The sequence below is a fragment of the Diprion similis genome, chromosome 6 (genome assembly GCF_021155765.1).
Source record: "Diprion similis isolate iyDipSimi1 chromosome 6, iyDipSimi1.1, whole genome shotgun sequence".
In the NCBI taxonomy this organism is placed as follows: Eukaryota; Metazoa; Arthropoda; class Insecta; order Hymenoptera; family Diprionidae; genus Diprion; species Diprion similis.
The window spans coordinates 5,561,919-5,583,781 of NC_060110.1; the positions used below are offsets into that span (position 1 = coordinate 5,561,919).

Genomic DNA, 21,863 nt, shown 5'->3' on the forward strand with positions numbered 1-21,863 from the left:
CCGGGAGAATATCCCGAAAACCGTAAACGAAACCCGTGTCTCACATGATCAAGAAATGTGAAATTTGTATAATAAATTACGATTATAGATAGATCATTCAATGTTCAGTTGAAGCAGTCCGTCTTCAGCCACCAGGAAAACTGATCTAGGAATCCCGTATATGTATCTACGTCAGTAATCTACGGTAAAAGATTACCAACGTCACTGTTCGTCAGAGGAATAAAATCTCCGGAGGATGCTGCGGTATTAAGTTTAGTTATAAATAATAAGCTTCAATCGGAACTACACCAACGTAAGTGATCGCGCCGGGAAACTTGTTTCCGGAAAACGGAAGTATTGTGTCGTTGCGGTGATCGTGGTAACCTGGCACGAGCCGTAAGGAAAAAGAATTATCTTACAGATCTACCGAGCCAATAAGAGAATTTTTAATATAGTCAGCAACTTGTAATACGACTATCTCAACACGATTTTGAAAAGTGTGGACCCGATTTTGAAAAAAAAATTAGCTTGAACTTAAAATGACCTTCCAGGTCATTGTTGAGATGAAATTTAAGGTCACGACATAAAAATTTCAGGATTGAATTCTACTACCTTGGTACCGTACATTTTTTCAACGACTCAAAGTATTCAAATTACGAGGATAACTGCAGACGCAATTCTTCTGTAAGAATTATTAACGGATACGATTAAAGTGAATCGCTTATTCCCGAGTTACGTGCGTAAGTAGATAAACACTAGTGGATGGATTTCCGGAAATTTCCCCACAATCCATAATAATCGCAAAAATAAACTTTTGCCTGACGTAGATAAACGGCATTTACATTATGGGGATAAAATTACGATTCTTATCAAGCAGGACATGAAGAACCATATATATAGTAGAGCATTATTGCAATGTAAAGTATTCACTAGTAACCAGAGCACTACGACACAACGAACACGATGAAGCTCATCATTGCAACGATTCTGCTACTGCGATTTTCTCTGTGTCTTACAAAAGGACATACTCGTTCGAGTCCTGCAATTGTTACGCCGTTGGGTCTAATCATAGGACGCTACAGTATTTCGAGTGGAAACCGTTCGTATGCAGCCTACGAAGGTGTACCTTACGCAGAGCCACCAATGGGAGAGTTGAGATTCAAGGTGAGTGTATTTCCGATGCCAGACTTACTATAAACTGTTTTTCATTCTTGGCACATGATCCATGATTCTATATTCCAAATTTCTACGATTCCTCAGATCGCAAAACCAGTCTTGCCATGGGGTGACGCTTTGATAGCGAATCAAGTCAGTTCAACTTGTATGCAATACAGTCTTATGACACAACTGATGGGTCCAAGCGGAATGACCCAATCGGAGGATTGTCTATATCTCAATATCTACACCCCGGTTATGAAATCCACAAACTCAGGCAAGCCGCTACCCGTGATATTCTTCATTCCTGGAGGCGCGTTTAGATCCGGAAGCGGCGGAATGTACGGACCCCAATACTTGCTGGACAGAGACGTCGTGCTAGTCACGGTTAATTACAGACTCGGACCACTAGGTAAGTCCTGACCCGCGTCAAGATTCTCCGATAACATTCGAAAAGTTATATAATTTTCCACGTACCTTCAGGATTCCTGAGTACGGAGGACGACACGGTGCCCGGGAACCTCGGACTCAAGGATCAAGTAGTCGCGCTTCGATGGGTCCAGGATTACATCAAGTACTTCGGGGGGAATCGAAAGAGCGTAACGATCGTCGGGCAAAGTGCAGGAGGTGTCAGTGTCCACTATCACTACCTGACGAACGTCACCAAAGGCTTGTTTCACAGTACGTATAACTGATTCCACGTCTTGACAGGAAAAGAATCCAATCTCAAAACCATATTACTTCTTCGCTCCTAGGAGGAATTTCGATTAGCGGTACTGCCTTGAACAGCTGGGGTCAGACCAAAGGATCACTTGAGAAGGCCAAGAAGTTAGCCACAATATTAAAATGTCCAGACGGAGACGTCAAGCTCATGGTGAAATGTCTGAGAACTCGAAATGCGAGCGACATCGTCAGTGCAACCAGCCAATTTCAGGTAAGTGGAAGACTGTGATGGATTGTGATCATTCGAGCAAGCCTTGATCCGACTTTACGCTTCGGAATGATGATAACTCAACCTCTCTTTAATCTTAGGGATGGTTAGACAACCCTTTCGTCCCTTTCGGTCCAGTGGTTGAAAAGGGGATCGCGAATGACGAATTTACTTTCATCGATCGTCCGCCCATCGAATCACTCAAGGCCAAGAGAGTTCAGGATCTACCCTGGATCACAAGCGTGGTTAGCGAAGATGGCCTCTTTCCGGCAGCCTGTAAGTCACACGTTTGTCCGAATGTAAATCATACGATACACCGAGACGATTTCAGACTGATTAACGATTCTTGATTGCATATTTTCAGTACTCACGGCAAACAAAATGCAACTGAAAGATCTGAATGATAAATGGGAAACGATCGCGCCCTATTTACTCGATTTCAATTACACCATTCCAACGGCTGACCAAGCCCAGGTCGCAAAATCGATACGGAAATATTACTTCGAAGACAAAGAGATCAGCAATTCGACGTTTGGCAGGATCATAAAAATGCGCAGTGATCGTTTGTACCTCTATCATGCCGAAGAATCTGCGAGATTACAAGCAAAAGTTACCAAAAGCCCAGTTCGATTTTACTACTTCTCGTACAGAGGAGAGCACAGCGTAACCGAAGCTCTTACCGGCAAACGAACTAACTTTGGTAAGTTATCATCGATCAGAATGATGAGAATTATTCTCGTTAAATTACGAGCGTCGCTAACAAATTTTATTCACGCATTCTGAAGGAGTCAGCCACCTTGATGACTTGGGATACGTACTGTACACGTTTTTCAACGCAACGACAACGCCTAATGACCGAAGCATGCAAGAAAGGCTGATCAACATTTGGATGTCTTTTGCAACTACTGGGTAAGTACGATACGCCTGACATATTTCGCAGATTATCAAACCAGTATTGATAGTGTGTTATATTATTCTCCAGGACGCCCGACGTAGGACAGAATTGGGACAGAGTGGAAAGGAACACGGAGAGGCTACGGTACCTTCACATCGCAAAGCCCGATGCTTTATATATGGCCGGACAGGCGAATTTTGGCGAGAAGAAATTTTGGCACTCCCTCGGTTTTCAGGAAAATCATGACTTGAAGCAACGCATTCCTCAGGATGATTATTACAATTATGTTCTACATGCTCAGTCTCGGAAAGATGTGACTGATATTGCGTTTAACGACGTTTAAGGGTATAAGGAAGAATTTGAAAACAGTATTGAAATTAGTATTTATATATATAAGTATAGGTCACGTAGTTGAATTATTAATGAGGATAATTATTTAACGTTTGTTGGTGTTTCAAGCAACTAACGATTATAAATATGTAGATATGGGAACCATCGAAGTTTCCTAAGGATTTTTCAACTAATTAGTACATAAGAAAACGGCTGATAGACTATTAAATTCTCATTGCATGAGTATAGTTGCAACAACAATATTAATTTTAATAAGTTATGTACTGTGGAGTGAAATTTCGATAGTCGAAGAAGTTCAGTCGTCTGTATTGTAATAATATATTTATTCTATTTATTGACTAAACAATAAACTATTTTATCCAATTCGGTATCAAATATTTGACCCCAACTAACAGAAATATGTTTAACATAAAATAATTTTTAATTAATAAATAATCCAAATAGAATCTTCAAAAAAAATCTTTTCACGGACGCATCATTTCACATTATTTCTTATTTAATTATATCTTAACTTTGACCGTTTCTAAATTGAAAATGTATTTCTGTTACTACATGGAGTCACGTAAACGATAACAGAGGAAGACAAAAGCGGGAAGTAATGGCAGCTTGGCACCATCTACAGCATTCCATGTGCTCCCATAAGTTATCGCTTGCATGGCACAATGCTTTATAGCTCTTATCCTGAGGGAAATAAACCTGGAGCTTGTTCCGCGTGGTGTTTTTGATTCTTTGGATCCGCTGCATTCGTGCGTTGCGAATATGCAACTATCGCTGCGCCCAGAGACCGAGATTGGTGGCCCAGATTTTCAGTCTAACAAAGAACACATCTTCCTCGTTTCCGTTTCTCAGTTTCTACTGCACTAGGAATCCGGGCAAACAACGTGCCTGAAACAATGGCGCTCTACTCGGCTTTGTTTCGCTGGACAACTGGTGGAAACTATCATGGAATTCCGGCGCTGCTCAATTGCCGGATGAAATATAAATTGAAGGGAGGAATGATTTTTTTCAAAACCGAACATCTCATCCGATCAATGTTCATTGCTTGTTTTTACTCTCGAACAATTATACATTCGACCATATTTTTGTCAGTCTATCAAATCTATTCGATATAGCTTTTCTTTTACATTACCGTTGGATGAAATTCTCATTTGCTGTTAGGATAAAATTCTACTGCAATTGTGTAAAAAATACAATTCTGCTGAAGTCAATTAAGAGATTTAGGAAAACCTTATGGTTTTTGGACACAGAATATGAGCGTGACTGAGAAAGTTTCCCGCTCGAATGGTAATTCACTGATCAATTTAGTTTGAATTCCAAAAAATGCTGCTTTTCAAACAGTTTTCAGAAGGTTTAAGATAATATGTATGTTATAGATTTTCATCTCTCATCCTGAAAACCTTTGACTGACTTCTCACGTAAGCTGTGGTTTTTTTTTCTCTCTTTTTTTTCACACATCCATGTGAAGAACTAAAAGATATGAGTCACCAGAAAAAAAGATTCGCAAAAAAACGTTTCTTTTGAGAGGCTTTTGGCCTTATTTTGTTCACCGATCTGAGATGTCCAGAGACAGTTTAAAAAAGATTTCCAACATCTTGGAGATAGCTGTTGGGAATCCACTCTGAAGATGAATGGGTGAAAAAACTTTGTTATTCCTCATTAACTCACAAACTTATCGCCACGAGCGTTCAACGATCGGTTATTCCCCCCTCGAGTGTTATCCTAATGTTACGTATCGACGAATTAGGGTGTCGAATATTACTAAACAAACATGGAAACACCGATATACACCAAAAGTTCATCATTCAGTAATGTTATTCGATCGCGGGACAACACCGGATCATTTAAAGCCGCCGTGCGTATGCCTGCAACCATGGATGGTGAATACTGCGCAACTAAGTTTTTGACAAAAATCTGTATTTCATATCATATATGAATATCTAACACATCTAGTGAGAATTACTGAGAAAGCAAGAGAGCTGTGAGGAGAAGGAGAGGGTGACGGGAAGGCAGAGAGGGTTCGGAGGTCACGGTAGCGGGGCCACGGTCGGGGCCATATTGATCCCCCGGAGATATCCTCTTTACACTAACTCCCACGCTCCTGGCGGCTTCAAGGCTTCCTGCTGTTCAATCGACCCATGTTTGTTTTTCATCTAACAATAAGACTAATTATTCCGCTAATATGCCAAAGAAGAAATTGGTCAAAACTTTGCAATGTCTAGCTATAGCCCTGGTAGCCCTGCATTCGGTTTTCTGTAACAGTAACGTCACGTCAAGCTCGAGCTGGTTTACTCGGTCGATAAATAAGACATCTATGTTCAGCGCCATGGCGCGTAAGAAGCCTAACCTAAAAAAAATGAATGAAAAGAGCTAGGCACACTGAGTTAGTTTTTCCGATAGAGCGTGTTTTGTTTTGGAATATCGTGTCGAGGTACTGGCAAGACTGTCAAATAATCCATTCAGTTCAAAAAGGTATCCATTTGTCCAATTACCGAATCAGCTAAATCAAAGCAAAAAAATCACAATTCAAGATGACTGGAATGAAATTTCAATTAGGAATGTTGTAGAAGAACAAATCATATTAATTGATTATTTTGTGACTAATGAACGTGGATTCCCAAGACACTCAATATCTGTACGCAAGTAGTCAAGTTCATTACGTACATATACAGAAAACTAAAAAAAATAATTTTCAAATCTCGTGAAGCCCAATTTAATGTGATCGATTGAAATGAGTTGAACAAATCCATCACAAATAAAATTACTTCACCTTCGTTTACTATTTCATTAACCATCAAGAATAAAAAAAAAAACTTTTTAATTCCCCGAACCGCAGGCGAAGAAGTTCACGAAATTATCGGTTTATTCTTAGGGCTTATCAAGGAATGCAAATTGAACGAATGCACCAGATATTGTGGATCACATTTCACGAGGTACAATGCATAACGATTTAATAACGGTAAGTCTCATAACGATTTACTAACGGTAAACCTTTTGCGGTGCAGTAGTAATACTAGATAGAGATTTTCCAATTGGACAATTACTACATCATGACATCTTTGAATCAGTATGGCACGATCATGATCAGGGATGAAACATTCTTGTCTATCACTGTGCAAAAAATTAGCCCTGAGCTCGTAATTCAAAAGGGCATAAAAAAATAACACGTTTAATTAAGTATGGCGGACAGTTTAAGACGCCGCATCGGTATGACATACAACACCTTCATACTTTGGCTATCTAATGAACAATATAAAACAAGAATGGTTTTTTCTGAAAAATTCAAAAAATTGCGCAGCGCAAGGCAGACACCCACAGACTGCCATACTTGCGTTCTCCTGTTACATACTTATAACACTGGCTAACTTCTCAAAAAGTTTCAGTAATGACCGGATCATGCTGGCTCCCGGTCTACAAGCAATTCTGAACAAAAACACTCCATTACATCTTCATTTGATTGAATTCACTATTGCGATAATGTGGAATCCGTGCCATTTCTTTATTTCTGCATCAAATGAAGATGTAACCGAGTGTTTTGATTTAGAATTCTATCTAGAATCGGGCTGTTGAGTCCTTTTTCGCTTTTGAGATACGTGGACTTTGACATTTGCAGATATGTAGGTCGAAATCGAAATCGACCAGGCACCCCCTGACGCCCAGAACACACAGAAGGCCACATACCATTTTAATCGGATCACCAACAACCTATAACGCGCACTCACACGAGGTCCGGACCAATCAGGCGTGAGGATGATCGGAGAATCTGTAGAATCCGGCAACCGGCGCAAGTCGTTTCTTGTGCTCGAGGCATTACTAGGGTCAAGGATCGAAGCCTTGGAGCCGGTTCACAAACCTCAGGTCTATTATACATCCAGCAACACAGGCATGAACCCCGTCACATTGACGACCTGCTGCGCAGGAGCAATGTGTGTAACGTATGGCTGTGCCTGACCTGCCCGTGGTCCGTTGCACAGGTAAACCACTTATGTATGTACCTCGTTAAGGACGGTAATAAATCCAAAGGAGCGTGGCGAGAATTCGAACTGTGGGCATAAAACCGTCTTGGCACGGACTCACACTTCACACTGGTGCCGGAAGACTTGGTAAGGCAATAAGTCGGAGTGGACACCTTCGCTGCTTCACTGGAACCAATGGCTTGATCAATGTAAATAATTGTTATTGTTATTGTTGTTGTTGCTTCTTATTCGTTTGCGCGAAGAGCAGTCTTCTCATTGGCAAGAGTGCGATTGTTGTTGAAGAATTTATGTCCTCGTTTAAAACAGATGTCTATGTCTAAGAAGTAATCTTATGTTTCATAGCAAAGATGACCAAGCCCTACCGTCTCAATCAGAAGTTAGGAGAAGAAAAAAATGAAACAACATCTGTACTATTGATATGGGATAAAAAAGAATCCGAGCGAATTTGAACATTGAGGAAAGGCTTCATGGTTAGACATTCCAAATGATAGGCTTCTGGTTTTCCAATCTATCCTAAAGTTTTTGAAGTCATCTTGCTCCCTGACTAGATTCCCACAAATTATTATGAAAAACTTGTGGTAAATACTTACATTACGGTATAGTTATAATATCGTGCCGATGTCATTGTTGATGAACATCTGTTCTGCCGTATTTACACAGTTCTATTTATATCCACTCTGGAGATAACTAGTTGGAAACATTTTCTTAAAAAGCGATCTCTAGAGATCTCTCTGGTGAAGAAAATAATTGCAAAAGCATTAAAATCGAATCAAAAACACAACAAATCCCGTCATAAGGGTTGATAATTTTTGTGTTGGCGATTGATTATTTTAACGTTACTCATGGTTTCATATATTCTTCGAGTTATAACTCTGAATGTAAACATTTGCAAAATGAATCTAAACAATGAAAATGATAACCAGGCTAAAATATAAAAATTAGTCATAATTGTTAGACTAATTCAAATTGGATTGATGAACTACGGAGTTCTCGATGAGACTAGACGCCTACGAAGCCCAAGTTTTTCCTTATGCAATCGCTTAAACCAAATGCTGCGATGAAATCGTCTTAAAATAACCAAGATTTTTTTCTAACACTGAAACAATTATTTGCACGTCGAAGTAATAAATGTCCTCAAAAAGTTGTACGTCTGTACATTGTAAATGGTCAGATTGGTAGTTTCTAAGTCGCAAAGTAAACTTTGGTTCGAGTGGTGTTATGGGGAGAAATTCTAAAAACTCATAGCGATTATAAAAAAAAAACTTTATTATCGGCAACTTTATCGGATCATTTCGAGAGAATCACTCATGCAATAAACATAATTAAATTGGGATGAGATGAAATCGATGTGCCGTTACGTCTTAACGCGTAGCCCGCTCCAAGCCACCTTATTTCAGCTAAATCTGTAGAAAATGAAAAAAAAAAAAAATCCCCTGAGCTCACGTGCCTGCATGTAATATTAAGTTTCATAGGGGGAAATCGTGTCTATCAACGCAAGCGAAAAAGTGTGCGACTGTTCGCGGATAATCTCGTCCTAGACGCCTGCAGACTTTGCAATATGGAAGTTGAGGAGAAGATTTACCACCCACCAAAGAATCTGAGCTTTTCAAGATCACGTGAATATATACGTATGTGTTAGTGTATATGCGCATATACTGTACAGTGCAAACTCCTGCCTGACTTATGTAAGCCCCTCCCCTCCCCCTACGGCCCAACGCCCAAGTCCAAATACATATAAAGTATAAAAGACGGAATCTTCTAACGCAGGTGTTACAGTTTTTCTACAAGTTAAAAATTCTACTATAGACGGAATAATTTTATTATTTTACGGACGTGAGTGAAATCTGAAAATCAATTTATACAACGCAAACATGTTTTCGGTATCCTCTGACGGTAAAGTGAGTTTTCAAATGCGCATGCGCGGAGTATTGAAAAGTGAAAGACCACTTTTCAGCTACAGGAATTGAAACTGATCTTTTCTGTACTCCGCGCATGCGCTGACGCGAATAAATCTGACGTCACGCGACCCTAACCTCAATTTTATGCTTCGTGAAAAAAAGCGTAATATACTCTAGTTATACATAAACAATCGCGCGCAACAAGAAGGTAACGGTATTTTCGCCTCGAATATTTGCAATATGTATTCGTCTTTGACTCGTATACAAACTTACGCTCGGCCCGAAAAGACCGAGTTTGCATCCTTGTTACACAATATACAATTCTCGCTCCGCCCAGCGAGGGAAAGCGTGCTCAAAGTGAATATAAGTAAATCCCTGCTGAGCCAAAAAGATGGCAGAGTGAAGGAGGAAGTATTAAAAACTTTTTACCACGTTAAAAAAAAAAGCACGCCTCCGACGAATTGGGGCTCGACTCTGCACGGTTGGTAAGGGGGCATCAGCCACGCGATAAGAATGTGCTGCGTGGATTCCACCAGCGCAAACCACCTTGAAAATTACTGGTTTTTTCCCACAGAAAAATTCCTGCTGAATTTTAAATCCCTGAGTGGCTGTATATATAATACGTATACGTGCACTGTGAATACTTATACCATGCCATCCACTTAACGATACTTACGTTATAATTGATGATAATTGCACATTCGTATGCGTAAAGAGACTTATACAACACAAAAATTGGCGTAGTTCGATTTATTTTATTCACGTATTAAAAGATGTTCACTTGCTATCATTTTTATTTTGGGTCATATTCGGTTATATTAGACTGTTTAATATTGGATTTTTTTTTTATCTCTTTTGCTAGATCAAGAAGAATGCGTATTTGTTTCAATTCCTTGACGAAATTGCCCAAAATAGTTGCATGAATATTTTCTCGTATGAATATAACCGTGTAAATAATTAAATTATCTTAAAAAATGATTGCAATAACTGGAAACTTGATATTAAGACTCTTTTTTATTGATTTTGGAAAATGGAAGAATAAAGTCGACCTTCCAGACGGCTGTATCACCGTGTACGTGTGAACGTATGAATGATTTTCGTGCGATTCCATTTTCACGCTCGATGGGAATCGCCTACTTTCCGTACTTGTAACATAATGAACTATTTGCATCCCTCTTGTTAAATTTTTTGGGACATTTTGGCATTTGCATTTTTAATAATGAAGAAGCGTAAATTCTGGCAATAGCCCGGAATGTGATATCAAGAGCGTACCCAGAAGAAACGGGCAATACCGCCATCAGGGCGCTTCCCAACTTTAACACGGAAGTTCCATAAAAGTAAAATTAAGCAGCTTTCAGCCAGGAGAGGGTAGGCCATTTTCACGTTCACCACAATGCATGCCGGAAAGGCAGAATCCGTAAAAATGAAAAATGAGGGTTACGCTTTTTTTGGGGTCAAAATTTTCGGAATTTCGAACGCTTTCTTACGTCTGTTGTGGCGTAGATGATGTAGTTTGACTACAAAGCATTTTTGGAGAGATTTATTGCTGGTATTGATCAAGCGTTCTTCCTCTAATCTATAGTAAACGCCTGGCAACTTACTTCCAAACTTAAGAGGATGTTATAACGATTACCTACCGACAGAGTCAAAATTAAAAGAAAGTCAAAGTTAAAAATTAATTATCGAAGCCTGCACTGACTGTGGGATCTTTACATCAGTGATGAATAGGCTTCGATAATAGTTTAAAAAAAGTGACATTTAAGCGGTAATATATAACTTTGATTTAGGTATTCGGATGACACATTTGAGCTTTTTACCGATACTAAGTTCTCATTTCATCGACGAATTTCTTTACTGATATGTTCTCAAATTTAATCCTCACTTTCTGTTCATCATTTTATATCCTCTTCTCTAATTAATCTTGAGATTGATTATTTTATTTATTTTCTCCAGCTGTACCTTTTATAAAAACCCACTGTTAACCGGTGACGAACAATTTAGAAGGATTACATCTGCAAAATAATTATCGATACTCGTCTTGTGCATATAATTGAGGTTCTTGTGAATAGCTGTATCGGCTATATAAATGGGATATACATGTATACATGCAGTTACCAGGGAAGGTATATAACTTTGCAAAAAATCAAACATTGTTTAATCGGTACTACTATAAACCAAAACTATTTCCTTTGCAAACAGATGCATGACAAAAAGTCTGCCCGTAATTCAGTAAAAAAGAAACCAGAAAACCTGAATTTTCATTTCCACCCTTGCATCAAACGGAATGTAGTCAGATTATTTATTGTCTATACGTTGCCATATAATACCACAATATCACGAAGTATTGTTTATACTATGGGACACATGAATTTCAATTTCCTGAAAAATGAACATTATTGCAATCGATATTAGAGTTAAATTTCATCTAAATCCTATCGCATGGATCGAAAAATTTGTTGCCATGCGCCTTGTTATAGGCAACTAGATAAACCGCCGCGTAGTTCCGGTTCCTGAGATGATACTCATTGTCAGGCGATTTTATAACACCGTTTAGGTGCAGGTAAGCACGAATCCTGCTGTATATATTGTTGCTAACGATTGTCAATAACAAATTGATATTACAACCGACAAGGTTACAAAATTTGAATAACGTAAATAAATGTTCTAAACATGTTTCGATATCTTTAAAGATAACTGCAAAAAAATAACTATGGTAATAAAATTTACGTCAAATCGTAAGTAATTGCTGTATAAAAAGTGGAATATATTTCTTCTGCAAACACGTTCGTTCGCAACATTCACGAAGATCGAGATGCGTTGCAGGAGGTATAATTGTACTAGTGAGCAGTTAAAGTAATGTTTCAAAATTTTCGTTACGACATAAATATGTACCTAATAACTGTTATTATTTTTGAAAAAATAGAAGATGAAAGTATTCATCGGTTGTCTTTCAAAAAGAAAAACAAAGTCTTGTTTCAGAAAATTGATTACCATTACTGAAAGTGCGGTGTTCAATAATTAACATACAGTTATGTGCGAAACATTATCACGTAATTCTAATCATACGATATTCATTATAATATAATTCCCTAATACGTAAACTGCCAGAACATTAAATTATTCCTTAAATGTATTTTATTTAATAAGAACTTTTGATGAGGATAACGTGTATTACAGACGCAAACGTCAAGATTTGTTGGCCTGTCTAAAAGGAAGTCGTTAGCCGATGGTTTGACGAATCGCTGAACACCGTTTCAAGAAAAGCGTTATGAGGCGAAATCGTGTTCACCGTCCTCTGTACGAAACTGTCTGTAAAAGGTGTGAAAGTTTTCCAAAAATCAGAAGTAATCATTAGAAGAAATTTCGCGCTCAAAGAGTCGCCGATAAGTTGAAAACCTTTCATTGGCATTTTTTTTCTAGTACTTCCTTAAGCCATTGCAAAGCTCAGCTGTATTCGAATCTCAGCAAACTGGAACTTCTTGGGTTAGTGTCAGGAGTGGATGGTTATCAGATGGTAGTAACTGCAAAAGATATTTGCAGTAAAAGCAAGTATAGAGCTTAGAACTTAACTTTGAAGAATAGTAAATATCTAAAATGATCAAGAGGACAAAAACAAGGACAAAAATAGTGTTACAAACACATTTTCAGACGCCGTGTTACACGTCTTGATTTTCTACTAATTGAACTACCAAAAACTATTCAACTGCGTTATGCGTTCGTGTTAGCCACACAAGTGTTCCGAAACACCTCTTTATAAGCTATGCAATTTTTCTACGATTTATCATTTTTTTTATTTTTCATACTGCACCCCATTAACAAAGCAAATTTGCCCAACTTGTTAGTGTATTTACATATACTGTAAATAAGACAAAGATCAAATACGACATAAAATTTTACTTTTACTACAAAATAATAATAAATCTAACACCTTCATATATTTATGTTTAGATCATTGACCCAGTTTAAAAATGTATAGTATATACCTATATACATGAAGCCTGTTAATTTTAATTCAAATCTTCGTGTTGATTTTCAAACGTTACTTTTACGTGTAGAAAAGTATTTTAATTCGAATACACGATGCGTTGGCTTTTCCTATTAAAATCATTCATAGGATGGTGTGTGGTATGTTTAATTTATCATTCAACCTTTACGACCAGCCTATAGGGCGGTAAGCGTATAAAAAGCAGCCTCATCGAGGGCTCAAAAAAAAGGGCGTATCCGACAAAAATTAAGAAAATAACGGTCACACCCTTCTGGGTGTAAAGAGGCGACAGAAATCCTGAATAATTCACTTGATTAAATACTCCAAGGGGAGGTAGCCGCCATTTTTTTCAATTCTGCGAGTTACGCCCTTTTGGTAGCAAGAAGGCGATCGCGATCTGAAAATATTTTTTCCATTATCCGCCAACATAGCGTATAATGCACGAAAATTGAAGAAAGAGGGTTCTCCTCTTAGGCCCTTTTGATTCTCACCCCTCGATATTAAAGCCATGGCGGGGGGTAGCCTTAAAATATGCTTTCCCACGTCTCCGGATATTTCACGAGACCGACCAAGGAGGCAGCTCTGTGTAAACAGAGGAGGTGTTGGTGTTGCGCAGGAACGAGGGTCGGTTTGATGTATAACGTCATTTCCGTAGGAACTCAACACCGCGAGCGGAAGAACGCGTTTATCCGTTACGATAAACTATACTGGAAGAGGTGGCAAAAGGACCGAGGCACATCCACGGCGACATTATTTCCCGGTGCCATAATGCCCCGGGAAATTATTCTAATGCAGAAGCTTTTCTGCATTAATAGAAGAAATTCAAATTGATAAATGGTGATAAAAATGTTAAACCATAAAAGGAGATTGAGAAATATAAGAACACAGATGGGATATTATTTTCAGCTTATATTTTCGATCTCTTTTGTTTTTTTTTCGAATGTAGCATTGACCATTCCTTTGAAATCTAATTTTCACTTTTTTCGCAAGCTAAAAATTTTCACGAAATTTCTTGTTCGACATCTTCAAATGAACATTACTCAAGAACATATTTTTTTCGTCTCTATTTTGTTACGTCTCTCCATCTTTTACGATCACTAATTTTCTATTATTTATACTCACTATATTATACTAAAGTATTGTTCATTGAACTGCAAATTTCATTAAATAATTTTATGACCCGGTGAGACAAAAACATTAATGATCCTTTCGATAGATAGAATGAAATTATTAAAAATGAAATGCATGAAAAATTTGACCATAAAATTTCATCGATTTCGAAAATAATTCCTCAAATATATGTTCTACGAATATCAGAACGACGCTTCACATATTATAGAAATCATCGCCAATGCAAAATGATAGAAACAGGAAAACCGCTTGGAAAGTATCACTATGCCAGAAGAAAATCTACCAATTATTATAATCTCCAAGACAACGGAGAAATAAATCAAAGACTTCTCATGTTTTCTCTAGTTTCGTCTCAGCCGTGTTCGCGTCAACATCGTTCGTTCATCCCACCCCATTTTTTCGACATTCTTCTTCACTACCAATCCTCGCAAGATGGTAATATCCAAATATTCAACCATCTCACCGGGTCTGATACTGCCTCGCACCTCGTGGACAATGTGCTAGACGAATGATAATGTTATGTTACGTTATGTCACGTAGTAAAAAGCCAATGCCTGCGGGGCGAGAGACAATATCATGCCTGCAATTACAGTTGCATAACTGTGTTTCGGAAACTGATTACATACCTGACCCGAATTAACCTGATAACCGTCGTCATTCGCGTAGCGTGAGGTGCTTTCAATCCACATTGGCCAGGGGGGCGTCCAGATGGGAAATGCATGCTGGGAGCTCTATTGTCTGGAGCACGGAATTCAGCCCGACGGTATGCTGCCCCCTCAAACATGCACCAACGATGAGGGATTCCAGACCTTCTTCAGCGAGACCGGAGGCGGCAAGTACGTGCCCCGAGCAGTCTTCCTCGACTTGGAGCCCACCGTCATCGGTACGACCATTCATACGTCCTCGTTTTACATTGCTGGCACCAATTTCTCCATACCCACTCACATAGAACGCGCCAACCTTATTCCCTACCAAACCATGATTCTGACTCTCGTAATCCATATAGACGAAGTCCGTACTGGGACGTACCACCAGCTGTTCCACCCGGAGCAATTGATCTCGGGAAAGGAGGACGCCGCGAATAATTACGCCCGAGGTCACTACACCCTTGGCAAGGAACTAATCGAACTAGTACTGGACCGGATCCGGAAGACGGCTGATATGTGTGCCGGTCTTCAAGGTTTTCTGATATTTCACGCCTTCGGCGGAGGAACTGGGTCCGGGTTCACATCCCTACTAATGGAGCGACTCTCCGTCGACTACGGAAAGAAGGCAAAGTTGGAATTCGCTATCTATCCCTCGCCTCAGATCTCGACTGCTGTCGTCGAGCCTTACAACGCAATCCTGACAACACACACGACCCTGGAACATTCTGACTGTGCGTTTCTGGTCGACAACGAAGCCATATATGACATTTGTCGGCGGAACCTTGACATCGAGAGACCGACCTACACGAACTTGAACAGACTGATAGGTCAGATAGTGTCATCGATCACGGCGTCGCTCCGGTTTGACGGGGCTCTAAACGTCGACCTGACGGAGTTTCAGACAAACCTGGTGCCGTACCCTCGCATCCACTTTCCCCTGGCGACGTACGCGCCAATCGTGTCAGTGGAGAAGGCCTACCATGAGCAACTCACCGTCATGGAACTAACCTCGGCCTGTTTCGAACCCGCTAATCAGATGGTGAAGTGCGACCCGAGGAAGGGGAAGTACATGGCCTGCTGCATGCTCTACAGAGGTGACGTCGTGCCCAAGGACGTGAACGCATCCATTGCGGCGATCAAGACCAAGCGAACCATCCAGTTCGTTGATTGGTGTCCAACTGGGTTCAAGGTTGGAATCAATTACCAACCACCGACCGTTGTACCGGGTGGTGATCTGGCCAAGGTGCAGAGAGCCATGGCTATGCTCGCCAACACCACAGCCATCGCGGAAGCATGGACCAGACTGAACAGGAAGTTCGATCTAATGTTCAGCAAACGAGCTTTCGTGCACTGGTAAGCTGCAGGCTGTTTCGTTTCCAATAAGGTGCTTATAAAGAAGCGTCGTACACCTCGAAAACGCGGGGAAGCAAAACTCCTATACCGCTCAAGCGATCAGAGTGAAACTTGGGCAGTTGATGCCTTATTTTGGCAAAAAGTGGAGCGTCTTTTTACTTTTTCAAAATTTGGAAAAAAATTTTACAGATTGGTTACCACCCACAGAAATTGGCCAAATTTTCACAGTTGCACTGAATGGATTGAACTATCCGGTATGATGCCACTCGGCGGTGATGATACACACATTTTGAGTCCAGTCCCATAAGATTTGATGGAGCAATGACGAAATGGTAACTGATCTGGTTTTCGATTACGAAGTACACCGAAATCTCATTTTGGCGACATTTGTTACCGACCTTTCATGCCTGCCGGTAGTTTTTTACCGACATTACACGCATACATTACCGGCATGCGCGTAATGTCGGTAATAAATGTCACCAACATGAGATTTCGGTGTTTTTCATAATCGAAAACCAGATCAGCTGCCATTTCGTCATTTCACAATCAAATCTCATGGGACCGGGCTCAAAATGTGTGTTTCATCACCGCCGAGTGGCATCATACCGGATAGTTCGATCCATTCAGTGCAACTGTGAAAAGTTGGCCAATTTCTGCGAGTGGTAACCAGTCTGTAAAATTTTTTTTCAAAATTTTGAAAAAGTAAAAAGACGCTCCACTTTTTGCCAAAATAAGGCATCAACTGCCCAAGTTTCACTCTGATCGCTTGAGCGGTATAAGAGTTTTGCACCCCCGCGTTTTCGAGGTGTACAACGGGTCTTTATAAGCACCTTAATCTTTTTTTTTTCCATACGGTAAAAGTTCGTGATTTTAATTCGGTGACGCACGATTTGTCTGCAGGTACGTCGCGGAAAGCATGGACGAGACCGAGTTTAACGAAGCTCGAGAGGATCTCGCGGCCCTTGAAAAGGATTACGAAGAGGTGGGCATGGATTCTGCGGAGGGCGGTGAAGGCGGAGATGAGAACTGACGAGTTAGAAGAAATGTTGTGGCGTGGCTAGGACGGCGGAAGATCGGACCACGTCCTTCTTCGGAAAGAATAACGAACGATCACCGACGTCCGTGGGGCCACTGCTTTTGGTGGGATGAACGAACACACTCGTCGCTGACGAAGCGACAATGTCCTTGTCATTTATATTTTGATACGAAGTATTGTACAGTTTTTGTAATCGTGTGTGTTTTGTGTATTATTTTTATGCAAGCGTACTTTTTTTTTATATTGTCTTTTTTGTCGTATTTATCGTCCTAGAAAATATACATCTACAAAAAACTTGACGTATCAGAAGATTTTTTTTCTACAATTTCTGATAACTTTATAAAATATCTTACCAGAAATTTGTGAATTGAAACTCCGTAAAACATAATAGCATAGATAATCAGGGATGAAAGAAAGATGAGAGAGAGAAAGATGAGAGAAATTTGTTAGAGTAAAATTTTTTTTTACTTTCTTTAATAAGCTTTCCATTCTTCACGCAATTTTTTTTGAAACTCTCTGCATTTCGACACAGTTTTTCTTCACTTCTCTATGAAGCTGTGATTTATTTTACTGCACTAGTTTGAAGACTTCAACACTATGAAAAATGTTTCATCAACCGTAATCAATCATAAACTTTCAGCAAGTTGTATTCTGAATATTCGTTTAGTACACATCAATATCAACCTATGTCATCGGAGTCTTACAATTAGCCAGCCCCCCCCCCCCCCCCCCCCCCCCCTTCTCAAGACTTGAAGCGACTCACTCTGTATATAAAAGTAATAAAAATCGGTTCAGTAGTTCTAGAGTGATAAGCGAACATACGTCAGAAAGACTTTGATTTGAATTGATTTGAAAAACCGGATAATTTACATTTTAGAGAAAACGAAACACACGATAGCCAACGAAATGAATGTTCCATGTAGCTGCACTCCATAACGTCAAGCGACTAATCAAGTGACTGAATGAACGAGTGACTGAGGATTCTGAACGACATATGTGTGTTGTGGATAAAAATGTACAGATTTAAAATCGAGCAATATATATGATCGGATTCGTGTAATGTATCACGTGCTACAGATTTTCTCGGCACTTCTTATACCTGCACTCCGCGGTGATACGGGATGGTGAAATAAAGGATTACCCAGTCGTCACATGATTATTCCATGAAGATCGCGAGCTTTTTATACCATGAATCGGGGAAAGCTTTTCAGAACCACCGTTCCAGCTCCCTAGGCGTGAACAAAGTCCTGAGTTAATCTGCTAAGCTTTCATGGAGTTACCGGACGAGTAACTTGACTCTGCGAGTAACGTTTCTTACATTAAACAAAATATTTCTCTATATTTCGCAACGTTATACTTAATTATAGGAAATCCAGGTAGACAATTGTGTCTGTACATTAATCAGAACTTAAATTTAGTCAGCTTACAATTAGAATGAGTATTATTGCGGATCATTTAAACTCTGGTTGGTCAGTTTTGTACACTGAAGTGAATGTCAGATCGATTAGCGATCAGAGATAATATCAATGGGGTGGTTTTATCATTGCACTGAGGATGAAGAAATATTATGGCCCAGATAATCATCGATTACTTTCAAGCGAACGCGTTTTCTAGTGCGTTTCAACCCGTTACAGTTTACCCTTCTAAACTCTTTCGAGTTCAAGTCTTCCCCCAACACCAGAATGGAGTAGCCAATTAACCATACTTGAATAACTTGAATAGTCGATCGATGCTATCAATCGTTCTCTCTTCACTCTCTTTTTATCATTGTATGAATTTTTTTAATTATCGATTGAATTTAATAAAAATGTCGTACCCAGAATCAATATCTGACTGAAATTGCATATCTTCTTAGGTACTAGTTGAAAAATTGGACATTATCGTATGACTAGTTACACGTATTGTAAAGTAATTGATGTAATTAATGGTGGAATATTTTTTGCATCCATTTAATTCAAGTAGTGTCTAATTCTGTTTCATGGATTAGTACAGTCGAGGAGCTTGTTAATTAGTTTGCCCTGTACATAGACGTGTACCTTCTCCCTGGTACTTCCCAGTTTCCCTGGCATGGCTCAGCAAGATCAATGGCTAACCACGATGCGGTCAGCTCTGACCCGTTCAAGCAATCTGCTGTACAAACTCCCGAACAATCAAATTCAATGCAACCTAATTTGGAATACACTTGTGTTTGCGTCTGCGTTTGTTCAGGAGCCTATCAGCTCTGTCAAATTAGGTATTTATACCTGTATAAATTAGGTATCGAGCTCGCTGAATCCGAATTTGAAATTAGATTTGGAAAATTCTAGATATTAGTATCAACATAGTGCACCTGACTTCGTTTTCGAAGAAAGCGTTTTCGGATCCTTGATCAGTTCTGGGATCTCTTCTTTCGCGTTCCTCGTGTTCGATCTGCCAAGTCGTTGTTTTATTATAAAATAAAAGGACGAAATATCTTACAACGGTTTCATTCTATTACACATTGCATGAAATAAGTAAACTCCATGAAAGCAGGTCTCATTAGCGCTGTCATCGGTTCAGTATAGTCGAGATCATCTACTTTACCAACAGTTATCCTAAACGTTTTTTACCGAGTCTGAACTCCATCGCAGGTGTTCATTGACACGGATCTTTGTAGATCCGATGGTAATTTAAATGTTTTACGTGCAGACTAAAGTTGAAGATGTAATGGTTAAACGCGAAATTTATATGTCGCTACCTAGCCTTGGGTAGGTATGACGAATAAGAATTAACGATATGTATCTAGCAACAACGGTATGAGCGCGTGAAACTCGCTTATGGTAAGTCCGTATATCGCTTTGAATCTAAGAACTATGGTAAGAGCATATAAGGCACTCTTATGGTAAGCTGCACGTCGATAAGTGATGGCGCAGAAAGGGTGCCAGCGTGGTTATCGGCTAGGAGGTAATACGTATAGCGCAAAACGGTGCATTTATCATCTATTCTCACGTTGTTATACAATTTTTCTATAAGCTGCGTGGAAATAAGACTGATTCCGAAGTGCTTTATAAGGTTCTATTGCGATTAACATCGAAATCGTATATCATCAGCAAATGTGAATTTTAATATAAAATAATTTGATTTATTGAATTTTCTGTGTTACCAATGCCTATTATTATAATAATGACCCACTTGATGCTAATTTACACTGCTGGGTTAATCAACATTCATCATCTTTCATGATTTGATAGAATCACAGGTACCTAATCAAACAAGTAAATTAAGGGAGTTTTATCGCGAAATAAATTGATAGTTAGAAAAAGATGAAAATAGCAACATCGGTAACTAAATGTGTAAAGATAGGTCAGTAAAATTTTTGTGATTCGTGGATGCCTGTAGGCCAACAAGATATCATTATGCATATTTTGCATAATTTAACACTTACTCTTATAGCAAACTACTTTTTCATCGTGTTAAATCACTTGGCGCCTAATAATTAACGGTTAGATATCGATGAAAAATTATTTCAAACCGTCAATTATAAAGTGCCGAATGATCGAACGCGATAAAAAAGTATTTTATCATAAAAGTAACTGTTAAATGATGCACAATATGTATAATGAAATCTTGGGTCACAGATACCCTGGAATTACAAAAATTTAACTGACGTATATTTACATGTCTGGTACGTATGTTACAATTTTCGTTTTTTTCTAACCGTCAATTCTTTTTGCAATGAACTCCGTTAAACACAATCTTGTTTATACAACGACATCAGCAATTTAAAGTGACCGAATTGAAACGAAGAATTTCTTAATCTGTGTATAATACGTAGAAGCAGTATATTTAGTAAGAATTAACTAAATATACTGCTAAATTTACGTGACAAATGTATAAAGAAATTCGGTTACAGTCTCTTAAAATTAAAAATCTGTCGTAGCAAAAGCAATTGTTATTTCGATTTTCTTATAACTAGATTCGGAATTGTCGCATGTGGACTTAAATTCCGTAGTCAGTTTTCAAATTTCCAAAACCTGAGTTCTAAAATCACGCCGAAGAATTTTAGTTTTACTCGATTGTGTATAAATAAAGATAGTCACACGTACTGTATTTAAAAATTTTATCATCAGTTTTATAAATTTCGGAACGTCCTTGTGAATCCACTCAAGTTATGCATGTAAAATTTTATACAAAATACTCAACAGTATCAGATTTCAGTAAAGCCCTGAGAATTACCATTTTAATTTTGGAATTAGTTATCAAATTTTCAATTTCATACAATTACACTGTAAATTTACTAACTGTCTAACAATTTTCTAAATTTGGAACGTAAATGCTCTTGTAAATTTATTTAAAATTGTATCCTGAGTACAAATTCTGAAACTATAATCTTATTGCTGAGTTTTCTGTCAGTGCATTATCTGTCATGTTCGTGTGAACCGTACATTATATTATCAATAAAATAAAGTCACGGATTCCCAGAAAGTAGTTTATCGTGGTAGGTCGGCTGCCCGGCTGGCAATCGAAACGTTGCGAGCAAATAACGGGATTCCAGCCCCGATAAGTTGTT

General features: G+C 38.9%; 2 protein-coding genes across 2 annotated transcripts; both read left to right on the top strand.

Annotated features, from left to right (window-relative positions):
• The first annotated feature begins 942 nt into the window (after nt 1-942).
• On the top strand, nt 943-3,303 carry LOC124407039 (venom carboxylesterase-6-like). Its single transcript, XM_046882835.1, has 8 exons — nt 943-1,143; nt 1,240-1,546; nt 1,618-1,815; nt 1,890-2,068; nt 2,167-2,341; nt 2,430-2,765; nt 2,851-2,974; nt 3,048-3,303. Exons 1-8 carry the CDS (start codon nt 943-945, stop codon nt 3,301-3,303), a joined length of 1,776 nt encoding a protein of 591 aa, XP_046738791.1.
• Nucleotides 3,304-14,685: 11,382 nt separating this feature from the next.
• Nucleotides 14,686-17,329, top strand: LOC124407038 (tubulin alpha-1 chain-like). The gene is made up of 4 exons (XM_046882833.1): nt 14,686-14,734; nt 14,966-15,182; nt 15,306-16,299; nt 17,200-17,329. Exons 1-4 carry the CDS (start codon nt 14,732-14,734, stop codon nt 17,327-17,329), a joined length of 1,344 nt encoding a protein of 447 aa, XP_046738789.1. The 5' UTR covers nt 14,686-14,731.
• Nucleotides 17,330-21,863: the final 4,534 nt, after the last annotated feature.